This window comes from Oncorhynchus gorbuscha, linkage group LG11 (genome assembly GCF_021184085.1).
Source record: "Oncorhynchus gorbuscha isolate QuinsamMale2020 ecotype Even-year linkage group LG11, OgorEven_v1.0, whole genome shotgun sequence".
In the NCBI taxonomy this organism is placed as follows: domain Eukaryota; kingdom Metazoa; phylum Chordata; class Actinopteri; order Salmoniformes; family Salmonidae; genus Oncorhynchus; species Oncorhynchus gorbuscha.
Genome location: NC_060183.1, coordinates 49,243,183 through 49,255,944, shown reverse-complemented (window position 1 = coordinate 49,255,944; position 12,762 = coordinate 49,243,183). Strand labels below are relative to the sequence as shown.

At 43.1% G+C, this 12,762-nt stretch overlaps 1 protein-coding gene across 3 annotated transcripts; it reads right to left on the bottom strand.

The window, feature by feature from the left end:
* Positions 1–7,336, bottom strand: LOC124048851 (germ cell-less protein-like 1). 3 transcript variants are annotated; one of them, XM_046369973.1, is made up of 15 exons: positions 6,956–7,336; positions 5,112–5,335; positions 4,723–4,846; positions 4,523–4,619; positions 3,803–3,900; positions 3,532–3,644; positions 3,370–3,435; positions 2,872–2,983; positions 2,665–2,755; positions 2,400–2,540; positions 2,233–2,302; positions 1,697–1,772; positions 1,429–1,574; positions 1,141–1,228; positions 1–1,003 (listed from the first exon to the last, which is right to left on the bottom strand). In XM_046369973.1, exons 2-15 carry the CDS (start codon positions 5,237–5,239, stop codon positions 863–865), a joined length of 1,491 nt encoding a protein of 496 aa, XP_046225929.1. In that variant the 5' UTR covers positions 5,240–5,335; positions 6,956–7,336; the 3' UTR covers positions 1–862. The 3 variants fall into 3 exon arrangements, with proteins under 3 accessions (XP_046225929.1, XP_046225927.1, XP_046225928.1); XM_046369971.1 differs by having other exon boundaries at positions 5,146–5,335; XM_046369972.1 differs by having other exon boundaries at positions 2,872–2,956; positions 5,146–5,335; positions 6,956–7,335.
* Positions 7,337–12,762: the final 5,426 nt, after the last annotated feature.

The window sequence follows — 12,762 nt, the reverse complement described above, 5'->3', positions numbered from 1 at the left end:
CAGCTTTTGAAAACACCAGTTTTAATAACTAACCATGTACAGCATAGTGAAACCTGTATAATGTACAAATGTATGCAGACACTAATGGTGAACTAATTGACAGCATTTCAGTGAGGATATTACAGCACAAGTTAGTCATATGTACAAGATACATGGTATACACTGTCCAACAAAATGCTTACTTGCAGGTTCCTTCGACAATGCAGCAATACGAATAGTACGATATGAATGACTGCAAAGTGTAAAGGTAAGACCCCACTGTTGAGGAAACTGACAGATCAGTAAACTTTTGTCAAAGACTGCCATGCCACTTTGGTCCAAAATAATCTTACAATACATTAAGGCAGGTATATTACAATTATCCAAAATGTAGACTAGAAATTAAAGTAATTTTGAAAGTTTAAAAGCAGCACCATATTCTGCCATAGGTATTTGAAATTCACATCTAATTCAGACCCACTAGTGGCCAACATACTCAATTAGCAATACTGTATGCGTTAGTAATTACATAAGAGGATAGTAATGGATGTACAGAACTAGTAACTGATCATTCCCTGGGAGAGATGACCATGGTCACACTTCTGATAGCACCACAGCCCACTGGTGTGGACTATTCATTGGCAGTGTACATTTCTTTAATTAAAAAAAGCCAAATAAATAATATAAAAAGGCATATCAAATGAATGAAATCAAATATTAACCATGACAACTGAAGAACAATTAATATTTTTGTAAAACAACATACCCCAAAACACAATAGATTGGGCTAAAGAGCATGCAGATGCCAGGGTTGTGTGGGGTAGAAGCTGTGGGCCACAGCCTGTGGTCAGAGAGGGGACTGGTTGAGGGTGTGGAGCTGATATCAGGATACACTGCGGGCACTGCTCTCTGGTTCAGGGGCATCAGGACGGCGGTCCATATGAGGAGATGTGTACTGGAAGTTACAGCACACGTAGAGGGGGAACGACAAGAGCCGACTGTCCAGGTTCATCACCACATACTCCTGGAAAAGGAACAGGAACAGAATGTAAGTTACAGCCATAATTGTTTCATCCGTTTCAGGCAATACTTGAGACCAAGGTGTTCATTTCAAGAGGGGAGGAAAGTTTCAGAACATGGATTGTGTGTGGTCTGACTGACCTGGTCTTTCTCCAGGGTGAGAAGCTGGTAACCAGTGGATCGACTACACACCAGCTTCCCACTGTTATCAAAGGAGGCCAGGCGTAACCTGAACATAGACGAACAGCGAATGACAGGTGAGGGCTAGTCCTGATAGAGCACAGGTAAATCACATGGCAGTTACACAGAACATAATTATACCATTACTACTACATACATAATGCATTGCCAACCTTTGAAATCTGTAGCTGTCCTATGCATGTTGTGCTGATCACAGCCTAGGTCCTGTCTGCAGCGGGGAACACTAACCTGTATGCTAGATGCCTCCGAGGCTGCAGACTCACAGCTCCCCCACATGGCTGGCTCAGTGTATTCCTCTTGAACACTATGAAGCGGTTGGTGTAGGTCACTAGCAGGTCAAAGCCAAAGTTGAAACCTGTCCACCGCCAACAGTACTAAGCAAGAATAAAAAGTTAACATCCTGTTATTTTATCTTTGCTTTTAAGTGCTTATTATATGATTCAGAATAAATCATAAATGATTTCCTTATTACACAGAGACTAATGGTTTGACTCACATCTCCATCTTTGGTCAGTTTCCTGCCACACCTCATACTGCTTGACTCAAACTCCTCCTTGTTGGCATCCTGTGGACTACAAACACACGTCTTACTAGAGAAAGAAATAGTAATGTCGTCTTTTTGTAGGCACCAACTCTGCCATGGTTCATTGGACAATGCCTACGTAGAAATTAATGTATTTTGGTTAAACGTGGAAAATAAGGTCTGTGGTATATGTTTTGTTCTGTGAAATTATCTTCGTCAGCTAACGTCACTTTGTGAATTCTGAAGCATTTATGTAATAAAAAAAACAAAGCACATAAAGGTCATAATGAATAAAGCTCTGATTATCTCAGAGTTTATTCCAAAACCCTATTCTTTCCCCATTAATTTCCGCCATAGGGACGGCCGAACGAACCAGAGGTAATTAATTTCCGGGTTTTAGGACTACAAGCTGTCGAGCTCTATTCTAGCGGAAATATATTTTCAGTAACTGAAAGTGGCAGATTGGCATTAATGTTGTCATGTTGCTGGTTTGGAGCTCCAGTTCTCACCCATTGTCATTGTCGTGCTCCGTCCGTAGCATGGCAAACCACTGGCTCTTGTACACAGAAGTCAGCCAATCTGTGGTATGAGGCGTTGTACAGAGTAGATCAAAAATTACTACAAAAACAGTTAAGTGAATGTGAAACATAAACCACTAGCCATTCATCAACCTTACCGGGTGGGAGAATATTGTCTCTCTCCAGGATGCGTGCAGACGCCAGGTCGTTGATGATGTATTGAAGGCGCACATGTCTGAAGACTGGAGTAAAGGGAGCGCCGTCCTCTGTTTTTAAGAAGGGCTCCTCCTCTCCCAACTCTGCAACAGCATGCATGTATGGTTCATTAGAAAAGACTGGTCAGTCAGCGTCTGTCTATTCTACAATCCCTTGTTCAGATAGGCTTGTAGCTCACTGTGACATGCACTGTGGAACAGAACGTACCAGTTCTACGTTTGCAAAGCCAGGTGTCAGCGTCAGCCAGCAGTTGCTTGATGGGACCGTCCCAGGATGGATTGAGCTGCAGGAACATCCACTGAGGAGAGGCAGAGTTACAAAGAGAGGGTATGAATGAGAACAAAAGAATGGGGAAGGGGGAGGTAAATCAACGGTCTTCCTTACAGTAGACAGCCCAAAACGCTGCAGTAGTACCTTTTTCAGGGCTGTGTAGACGTCCATCTCCACCTGCATGACGAAGAGGTCAGACGACTGGATCAGCGGTTCCATCACGTCCGCTCTGCAGATACAGCACACACCCTGCTCACTGACCACACAACACGTAGCCTCTATTACCAGTATGTACAACAGTTCTTGTGCTTACGTTGCTTCCAGAGGCAGCTTGGAACTCGTGGAGTGACTTACAGTTGACCGGGGTAGCTCTAGCAGGGCACAAATTTGATGAACTGACTTGTTGGGAAGGTGTCATCCTATGACGGTGCCACGTTGAAAGTCACTGAGCGCTGCAGTAAGGCCATTCTACTGTAAATGTTTGTCTATGGAGATTGCATGGCTGTGTGCTCAATTTTATACACCTGTCAGCAACAGGTATGGCTGAAATAGCCAAATCCACTAATTTGAAGGGTCCACATACTTTTGTATATATAGTGTATAAGCCTTAGGGAAGAATATGAAAACATTAAAGAGACGCACCCTAGCTCCTTCATCAGGTCAACATTCTGATGGGTCATGAGGTTATTGAGGAGCCATTCCTGACACCTGCAGGAGACACACAAGCATAAGCATGTAGAGAGCGAGACAAAAATAATTAAAATGTGTAATATTATTCAATAGGAGTGTAATGATGGGGCTTACTTCTTCATAACAGAGTCCAGGCCGTAGATGCTGGCAGAGGAGTAATAGCCACACACAGTCTTGACACTGACGTTCTCTTTCATTGTCTCGCCACATTGCTGGATCAGACCATCCTGCAAAGACACAAAGGCATGGCTTTGACTATCTATTATCATTCAGAAAATTCCATTCCAGCAACTTTCAACTCACACATATCACCATCATCACTACATTGTATACAGTTACATTCCATGTAAAATATACTGAAGTGTGATAATGACCATCTACTGACCAGTTGGAGCATACAAGCTGCTGCTAGGATACTGACCACCCTGCTGGGCTTGATCAGAACATCATCCCGGTACAGAGATCCAAACACTACCTGCAGAGCTAAAAACACACACAAAAGACAAATGTGTATAGTAACTGCAAAAAAGAAGTTCAGTGACATAAACAAAGCGATGTGTAGTATTTTATTCCTGACAGAAGTATTGTAGTACTCGAGTCCGACTCGAGTCCCGATTTTCATGACTTGTGACTCAACCATTAGTGACTGGGATTCTCCTTTCACGTGACTTGTATTTGCACTTAGACTGGCTACTATGATAAGCAGAATTTTAGCAGCATTGGGTGCACATATCTGCAAAGGTTCTGTTCTCTAGCAGTGGGAAGGATGCGCCACACCCGACACACGCAGTCGACATCAGCTGGTGAGCTGCAGGGCAGCAAGTGATGATTGTGGGCAGACAAGCAGCAGGCTCCGCTTCGATCATTGGCTAAGCGACACATCGCGCAAACGACTGTCTTGCACCAGTCAACTGTTTAGCTTTGCCTGGTTAAGAAACACAAAGTGCTTTAAGAAATTGAAAACAATACTAGTATCGAGTTTTAACTTGTGACTCGACCATTGATGACTCGGACTCCAGTCATAGGGACCTCTAGACTCAACATGGACTCAAGGTTTAGTGACTCGACGACAACAACACTGCCTGACAGTGACTTAAGTCCTCACCCTCTGTGTCGATGTTCTGGTCTGGGATCTCTAACGGTATGACCATCATGTTGGACTCCTTCCAGGATCCACTGAACATGCTGGAGAAATACCCCGACTACATAATTGAAACACAGGGAGGAGAGAGGGAGTGGAATGAGTCATAGGCATTGGCGTTGTTGAGACTTCAGTGTGTAGTGTACACAGAACAGTGCACTAACCTGGCACAGGTAGACTTTGTGCAGGTTCCACTCCTGCCCAAGGGCACAGATGCGGATGTCACTGTTCTCGCCGTTCAGGAACAAGGTCTGATAGATGTACTTAGAAGTGCTCTTTAGCTTCTTCCTGTTACAATTCCAAAACAAACCAGCAGAGGGCAGGTCAAGGTTAGAAACAGGCTGGCCATATGAAAGACGTGTGAATACCTCGCCTGTGCTGTGAAGGGCTCTCTACATAGTCTACGCAAACAGAGTAGACTGCGTCGCGTTCCAAAAATTCTGCCGCACACATGTACGTGGAACTATGTAGAGCATGCCGCAAACGGGGCTCCGTTTGTATAGACCTTTAGTGTGTTTTTCTCTTACTCTGTTTTGCTGTGTGTGTGTGTCACCTGTGTTCATGAAGTTGCGTGTGGCTCTTCTCACCTCCGTGGTGTGTCCAGTAAGGCATCTTCCTCATCAGGCTCACTGTCACAGTCACAGTGTGCAGTCCGTTTCCTCTTTCTGCACTCGCATCCATGCTTGCCACTGGCACATGCAGTCTCAACTGCTTCCTCCGGATCCTGGGAGGAGGCCTGCATGCGGCTGCCCAGGGTGCCCATCTCTCCCCTGCACACTACACTCAAAACAAGACCGTCAGCATGGATGAATTGTAATTCACAAGCTTCCCTACTCAGGGGTAAACTAGATTAGGTCACTTTTTTGTTGATGAGTAACTATTTCTTAAAGTTATCTAGGTTCAGACCTGGAGAAATTTTGCAGTTATTTATATACACTACATGACCAAAAGTATGTGGACACCTGCTCGTCGAACATCTCATCCCAAAATCATGGGCATTCATATGGAGTTGGACCCCCCTTTGCTGCTATAACAGCATCCACTCTTCTAGGAAGGCGTTCCACTAGATGTTGGGACATTGCTGCAGGGACTTGCTTCCATTCAGCCACAAGAGCATTAATTAGGTTGTGCACAGATGTTGGGCGATTAGGCCTGGCTCGCAGTTGGCTTTCCAATTCATCCCAAAGGTGTTCAATGGGGTTGAGGTCAGGGCTCTGTGCAGGCCAGTCAAGTTCTTCCACACCAATATCAACAAACAATTTCTGTATGGACCTTGCTTTGTGCACTGGGACATTGTCATGCTGAAACAGGAATGGCCTTCTCCCAAACTGTTGCCACAAAGTTGGAAGAAAATAATCGTCTAGAATGTCATTGTATGCTGTAGCGTTAAGATTTCCCTTCAAGGGGTTTAGCCCAAACCATGAAAAACAGCCCCAGACCGTTATTCCTCCTCCATCAAACTTTACAGTTGGTACTATGCATTGTGGCAGGTAGCATTTTCCTGGCATCCGCCAAACCCAGATTTGTCCGTTGGACTGCCAGATGGTGAAGCGTGATTCATCCCTCCAGAGAACACATTTCACTGCTCGAGTCTACTGGCGGCTAGCTTTACACCACTTCAGCCGACGCTTGGCATTGCGCATGGTAATCTTAGGCTTGTATGCGGCTGCTCGGCCATGGAAATCCATTTCATGAAGCTCCTAACGAACAGTTATTGTGCTGATGTTGCTTCCAGATGCAGTTTGGAACTTGGTAGTGAGTGTTGCAACCGAGGACAGACAATTTTTACTCGCTACACGCTTCAGTACTCGGTGGTCCCGTTCTGTGAGCTTGTGTGGCCTACCACTTCGTGGTTGAGCTATTGTTGCTCCTAGACGTTTACACTTCAATAACAGCACTTACAGTTGACATTGGCAGCTCTAGCAGGGCAGGAATTTGCCTAATTGACTTGTTGGAAAGGTGACATCCTATGACAGAGACACGTTGAATGTCACTTATTTCTTCAGTAAGGCCATTCTACTGCCAATGTTTGTCTATAGTGATTGCATGGCTTTGTGCTCGATTGTATACACTTGCCAGCAACGGATGTGGTTGAAATAGCCTAATCCAGTAATATGAAGGAGTGTCCACATACACTATATATACACAAAAGTATTTCGAAAGCATAAATGATAAACATAATTAAGTCCTGTCCTCTGACAACAACAATACTGCTGTAGCTAACTGCGGTAGCTAGCTAACAACCTCAGGCACTGTGTCCAGCTATCATTGTTTTTGTTGTTGCCACAGCTCCTTAGCTAGCTACCTACACAACACAGCTAGCTACTTTAGCGTACGACCGGGTAGCTAATAAATGTAATAGCTAGATAATTTACAATATACAGAAACGTAACTTACCTGATATATATAACAAGGCAAACCCGTCGTCTAGCAAGCTTTGTTGACAATTAATTTAAACACGCCTAGCTATGTTGCTAGCCAGCTCAGCTGTGACAGGTCACAGACGTAATTTATCTACTGTTAGCTAGTAAAGTATTTAAACAACAAGCCTTCTCAGCTAAAAAAAAATTGGGACAAAGAGGTAATTTAGCACCAGATATTGTGGAGCTAGTTAATCCGGCCAAATACGATCTACCAATAGCCTGAACATCATTAGCAATGTTTAAAATTATATTTCAAGAACCATTCTCAAATTGTCTTCCTATTTTCCATAGGTAAAACGATGCAGATATACCACAGGCTCACAATTTGTCTTCTTCTAGCCTGCTCACTATGATGTGCCTCACACGCTTCGGCGCATTATTGCCATCTACTGTACTATAGGTGATATGCAGATTTGGACAAGCTAACTGTTGCTAGCTAGTGTGGGAATATGTTTATATTGGATTATTGTTCAACCATATTTATATATTTAAAAAATGTGTATGTGACCAATGAACAATCACAGAAACAATGCAATGTTATTTCAGGAGGTAATTTAGATTTGTTTTATTAACCATCTACAAAGACCATTCTCATCCCAGCCGCTGTCGTCATATCATTTCCAGATCCCCACTAGCAGTAGTATGTGTCTCGTGAAAAAAAAGACGCTGAGCACGGTTTCAGGTTCCCAGACAGCCTTTCTTTGAACACGGGCTGACACGTACCCAACTGTTTACTTGTGTTGAAAAAACTCCCTAGGAAAAGGAGGTACCTTTTTCTGCTAGGTTGACATCCCTGTCCATATATCTAGTGTTTTTTGTGGTTGCATAACCGAGTCAAGTATGGAGGCAGGGGTGTGCGACAATGCTGCTGCAGGTATGTAACAATTGTTGCTTTGCAGCTCTGCTTTCAGTAAATTGTTACACTGTTTATAGCAAGGTGAGATTTAGCTTGAGTAATACGTGAATTATGGTACGTGCAACATACGCAATGAGTTTATAATCAGGATAAACAATTAAGTGTTTATATTTATATTAATTGCGTCTTATGGTTTATAGTGCATTGTGGAATTTACATACAGTACACAACACATACCTATTGCATTTTTGTGAACAGTAGGGTAAAGATGTTTCTCTTATGAAGTGTGAATTGGCTTAGGTGCTCCTTTCATTGAGTAGTCTTCAGAACAGGGGGGACTCTTCTGGGAGTAGTGATGAAGGGACCATGGACAAAGGACACAGCACCAACTGCAGATAGGGTAGTGGAAAGTGAGAGCAGGATGAAGCATCTGTTTGGGTTTGAGAAGGAGGACCTGTCCTCCTGGCATCACCTGGTGTATCTCCTAAACCGCCTGACTGACCCTGCTTCTCTGGGCATCTTCCACTTCCTGTTTGGTGAGCTGTCAGTCATTTTCACTAAGCTTAGTTATCCTGAGTCAAAAGGGCTGCGGGATCTGTCATTTTAATTTGTGCCTGAGAATGCTTTAGCCAACCTGGACTACAAGTGCCTGGATGGGGCTCCCGTGTGCCGCTTCCCTCTTCAACTTCCTGCAGCCGCTGCCTCTTGATTATATGTACCTGGTCTATGTGATGATTCTCTTTAGTAGGTCAAGTTCTGATTCAGTGATTAGAACAGCAACTGTATGCTATCCCCTTTGTGTGTGTGTCTTTTAATGAGAGCATCAATGTTCAATTTCCATGTTTGGGTCTTCTTTATGGGTGCTGTGGGAATCATGCTGGGCTGTTTCTACCACCTCTCCTGTCTCATGTTCATATCCACCTACTGGTACACCTTCTTCCTGGACAAAACAGCATGGAACAACCACTCTTACCTTTATGGCCTCATTGGCTTCCAGCTGACATTCATGGGATGCCAATAGATATTGGTGAGTAGTTAACCTCTTATGAAACCATTGTACTAAAGAGCTGTTAGGTATAATATATTTGGTTGATTGACATTCTTTTTTTTCTGTGTGTGTGTATATGTGTGTGTGTGTCAGTGTATGCACACTTATGTACATACGGTACCAGTCAAAAGCTTGGACACACCTAATCATTCAGGAGTTTTTCCATTCTTTATTATTTTCTACATTGTAGAATAATAGTTAAGATATCAAAACTATGAAATAACACACATGGAATTATTTTGCAACCAAAAAAGTGTTAAACAAAAATATATTTGAGATTCTTCAAAGAAGCCACCCTTTGCCTTAATGACAGCTTTGCACACTTTGACAGCTTTGCACATATGCTGAGCACTTGTTGGCTACTTTTCCTTCACTCTGCGGTCCAACTCATCCTAAACCATCTCATTTCAGTTGAGGTCGGGTGATTGGAGGCCAGGTCATCTGATGCAGTTCCAGATGGGATGGCGTATCTCAGCAAAATGCTGTGGTAGCCATGCTGGTTAAGTGTGCCTTGAATTCTAAATAAATCACAGACAGTGTCACCAGCAAAGCACCCCCACCCCATCACACCTCCTCCTCCATACTTCACGGTGGGAACCACACATGCGGAGATCATCCGTTTACCTACTATGAGTCAGTTGGAACCAAAAATCTCACATTTTGAATAATGTGCATTGCTCCTGTGTTTCTTGGCCCAAGCAAGTCTGTCACAGTTGGGAGTCACTGAGTGTACTGTCAGCTAAAGTTATTTCCCAACTCTACGGGTTACCAGAATAATTGCTCAATCAGTGTCAACACTGCTATCCGTCAGCACCAAACAGTAGCGTAGACTAGCTTGAGTCAGCAGAACGATGGGAGTTGCAGAGGGGTGTGGAACGAGGCTTTGTAGAAGTAAAACTGGTCCATACATTCTGCTGTCCTGATCTGGAGTACAGTTCTGTTTTTTATTTTACCTGTATTTAACTAGGCAAGTCAGTTAAGAACAAATTCTTATTGTCAATGACAACCTAGGAACAGTGGGTTAACTGCCTTGTTCAGGGGTAGTAGAAAGGGATCTTATACTGTCCCTTATAATATTCCTTACATACAGCTGAAGTCAGAAGTTTGCATACACCTTCGCCAAATACATTTAAAGTCAGTTTTTCACAATTCCTGACATTTAATCTTCGTAAAAATTCACTGTTTTAGGTGTTAGGATCACCACTTTATTTCAAGAATGTGAAATGTCAGAATAATGGTAGAAGGAATTATTTATTTCAGCTTTTATTTCATCACTACGTCAGTGGGTCAGAGGTTTACATGCACTCAATTAATTTTTGGTAGCATTACCTTAAATAATTTAAACTTGGGTCAAACGTTTTGGGTAGTCTTCCACAAGCTTCCCACAATAAGTTGGGTGAATTTTGGCCCATTCATCCTGACAGCTGGTGTAACTGAGTCAGGTTTGTAGGCCTCCTTGCTTTTTCAGTTCTGCCCACAAATTTTCTATAGGATTGAGGTCAGGGCTTTGTGATAGCCACTCCAGTACCTTGACCTTGTTGTCCTTAAGCCATTTTGCCACAACTTTGGAAGTATGCTTGTCCATTTGGAAGACCCATTTGCAAAAAAGCTTCAACTTCCTGACTGATGTCTTGAGATGTTGCTTCAATATATCCACAAAATATTCCTACCTAATGATGCCATCTATTTTGTGAAGTGCACCAGTCCCTCTCTCATCAAGCACCCCCACAACATGATGCTGCCACCCCTGTGCTTCACAGTTGGGATGGTGTTCTTTGGCTTGCAAGCCTCCCCCTTTTCCTCCAAACATAACGATGGTCATTATGGCAAACAGTTCTATTTTTGTTTCATCAGACCAGAGGACATTTCTCCAAAAAGTACAATCTTTGTCCCCATGTGCGGTTGCAAACCGTAGTCAGGCTTTTTTATGGCGGTTTTGGAGCGGTGGCTTCTTCTTTGCTGAGCGGCCTTTCAGGTTATGTCGATATAAGACGCGTTTTACTGTGGATATAGATACTTTTGTACCTGTTTCCTCCAGCATCTTCACAAGGTCCTTTGCTGCTGTTCTGGGATTGATTTTCACTTTTTGCCCCAAAGTACGTTCATCTCTAGGAGACAGAAGGCGTCTCCTTCCTGAGCGGTATGACGGCTGCGCGGTCCCATTGTGTTTATACTTGCGTACTATTGTTTGTACAGATGAACATGGTACCCGTTCAGGCGTTTGGAAATTGCTCCCAAGGATGAGCCAGACTTGTGGAGGTCTACAAAGAAATGTCTTAGGTTTTGGCTGATTTCTTTTGATTTTCCCATGATGTCAAGCAGAGAGGCACTGAGTTTGAAAGTAGCCTTGAAATACATCCACAGGTACACCTCCAATTGACTCAAATGATGTCAATTAGCCAATCCGAAGCATCTAAAGCCATGACATTTTCTGAATTTTCCAAGCTGTTTAAATGCGCAGTCAACTTAGTGACCAGAAAATAGCTGTGCAGTAATGCTCCCCATTCAACCTGACAGCTTGAGAGGATCTGCAGAGAAGAATGGGAGAAACTCCACAAATACAGGTGTGCCAAGCTTGTAGTGTCATACTCAAGAAGACTCTAGGCTGTAATCGCTGTGCTTCAACAAACTACTGAGTAAAGGTTCTGAATACTTATGTAAATGTGATATTTCAGTTTTTAGCTTGGTCATTATGGGGTATTGTGTGTAGATTGATGAGGGGTAAAAAATATTTAATAGAATAAGAATTAGAATAAGACTTATAACAAAATGTGGAAAAAGTCAAGGGGTCTGAATACTTTCCGAAGGCACTGTGTGTGTATATTGAGTATACAACAAATTAAGAACACCTGCTCTTTCAAGACAGACAGCCCAGGTGAATCCATGATCCCTTATTGATGTCATTTGTTAAATCCACTTCAATCAGTGTAGGTGATGGGGAGGAGACAGATGCACAAATTATTTTAATTTTATTTTTACGTCTGCCATTCAAAGGGTGAATGGCCATTACATAAAATTGAAGTGCCTTTGAACTGGGTATGGTATTAAGTGCCAAGCGCACCAGTTTGTGTCAAGAACTGCAGCGCTGCTGAATTTTTCATGCTCAACCGTTTCCTGTGTAGGAAGAATGTTGGCTGAATGGACATCCAGCCAACTTGACACAAATGTAGGAAGAATTGGAGTGAACATGCACCAGCATCTCTGTGGAACGCTTTTGACACCTTGTAGATTCCATGCCCCAATGAATTAAGGCTGTTCTGAGGGCAAAAGTGTCGGGGAGTGCAACTCAATATTAGGAAGGTGTTCCTAATGTTTGGTATGTTCAGTGTGATATATACTGAACAAAAATATAAACACAACATTGCAACAAGTTCAACGATTTTCCTGAGTTACAGTTCATATAAGAAAGTAAATAAATTAAGCCGTAATCTATAGATTTCACATGACTGGGCAGGGGCGCAGCCATGGGTGGGCCTGGGATGGCATAGGCCCACCCATTTGGGAGCCAGCTCTCAAACAATCAGAATGAGTTCTTCTCCACAAAAAGACAGACTGAAAGAAAGAGACAGAAATACTTCTCAGTGTCACCAGCTGTCTGGGTATCTGGTCTCAGATGATCCCGCAGGTGAAAGAAGCTGGATGTGGAGGTCTTGGGCTGGCATGGTAACACATGGTCTGCGTTTGGACGCACTGACAAATTCTCTAAAACCAAGTTATGATGAACATTAAAATCTCTGGCAACAGCTGTGGTGGACTTTCCTATAGTCAGCATGCTAATTGCAAACTCCCTCAACTTGAGACTTCTGTGGCATTGTATTGTGTGACAAAACTGCACATTTTAGAGTGGCCTTTTATTGTCTCCAGCACAAGGTGCACC

Bases quoted from the DNA above. Each gene is read 5' to 3' on its own strand.
- LOC124048851 (XM_046369971.1), bottom strand. From the start codon at position 5,321: ATGGGCACCCTGGGCAGCCGCATGCAGGCCTCCTCCCAGGATCCGGAG. The intron at 2,541-2,664 runs GTACGTTCTGTT...ATGCTGTTGCAG, and splicing joins GCTTTGCAAACGTAGAACTG to AGTTGGGAGAGGAGGAGCCC. The intron at 1,229-1,428 runs GTTAGTGTTCCC...GTCTATGTTCAG, and splicing joins CGGAGGCATCTAGCATACAG to GTTACGCCTGGCCTCCTTTG.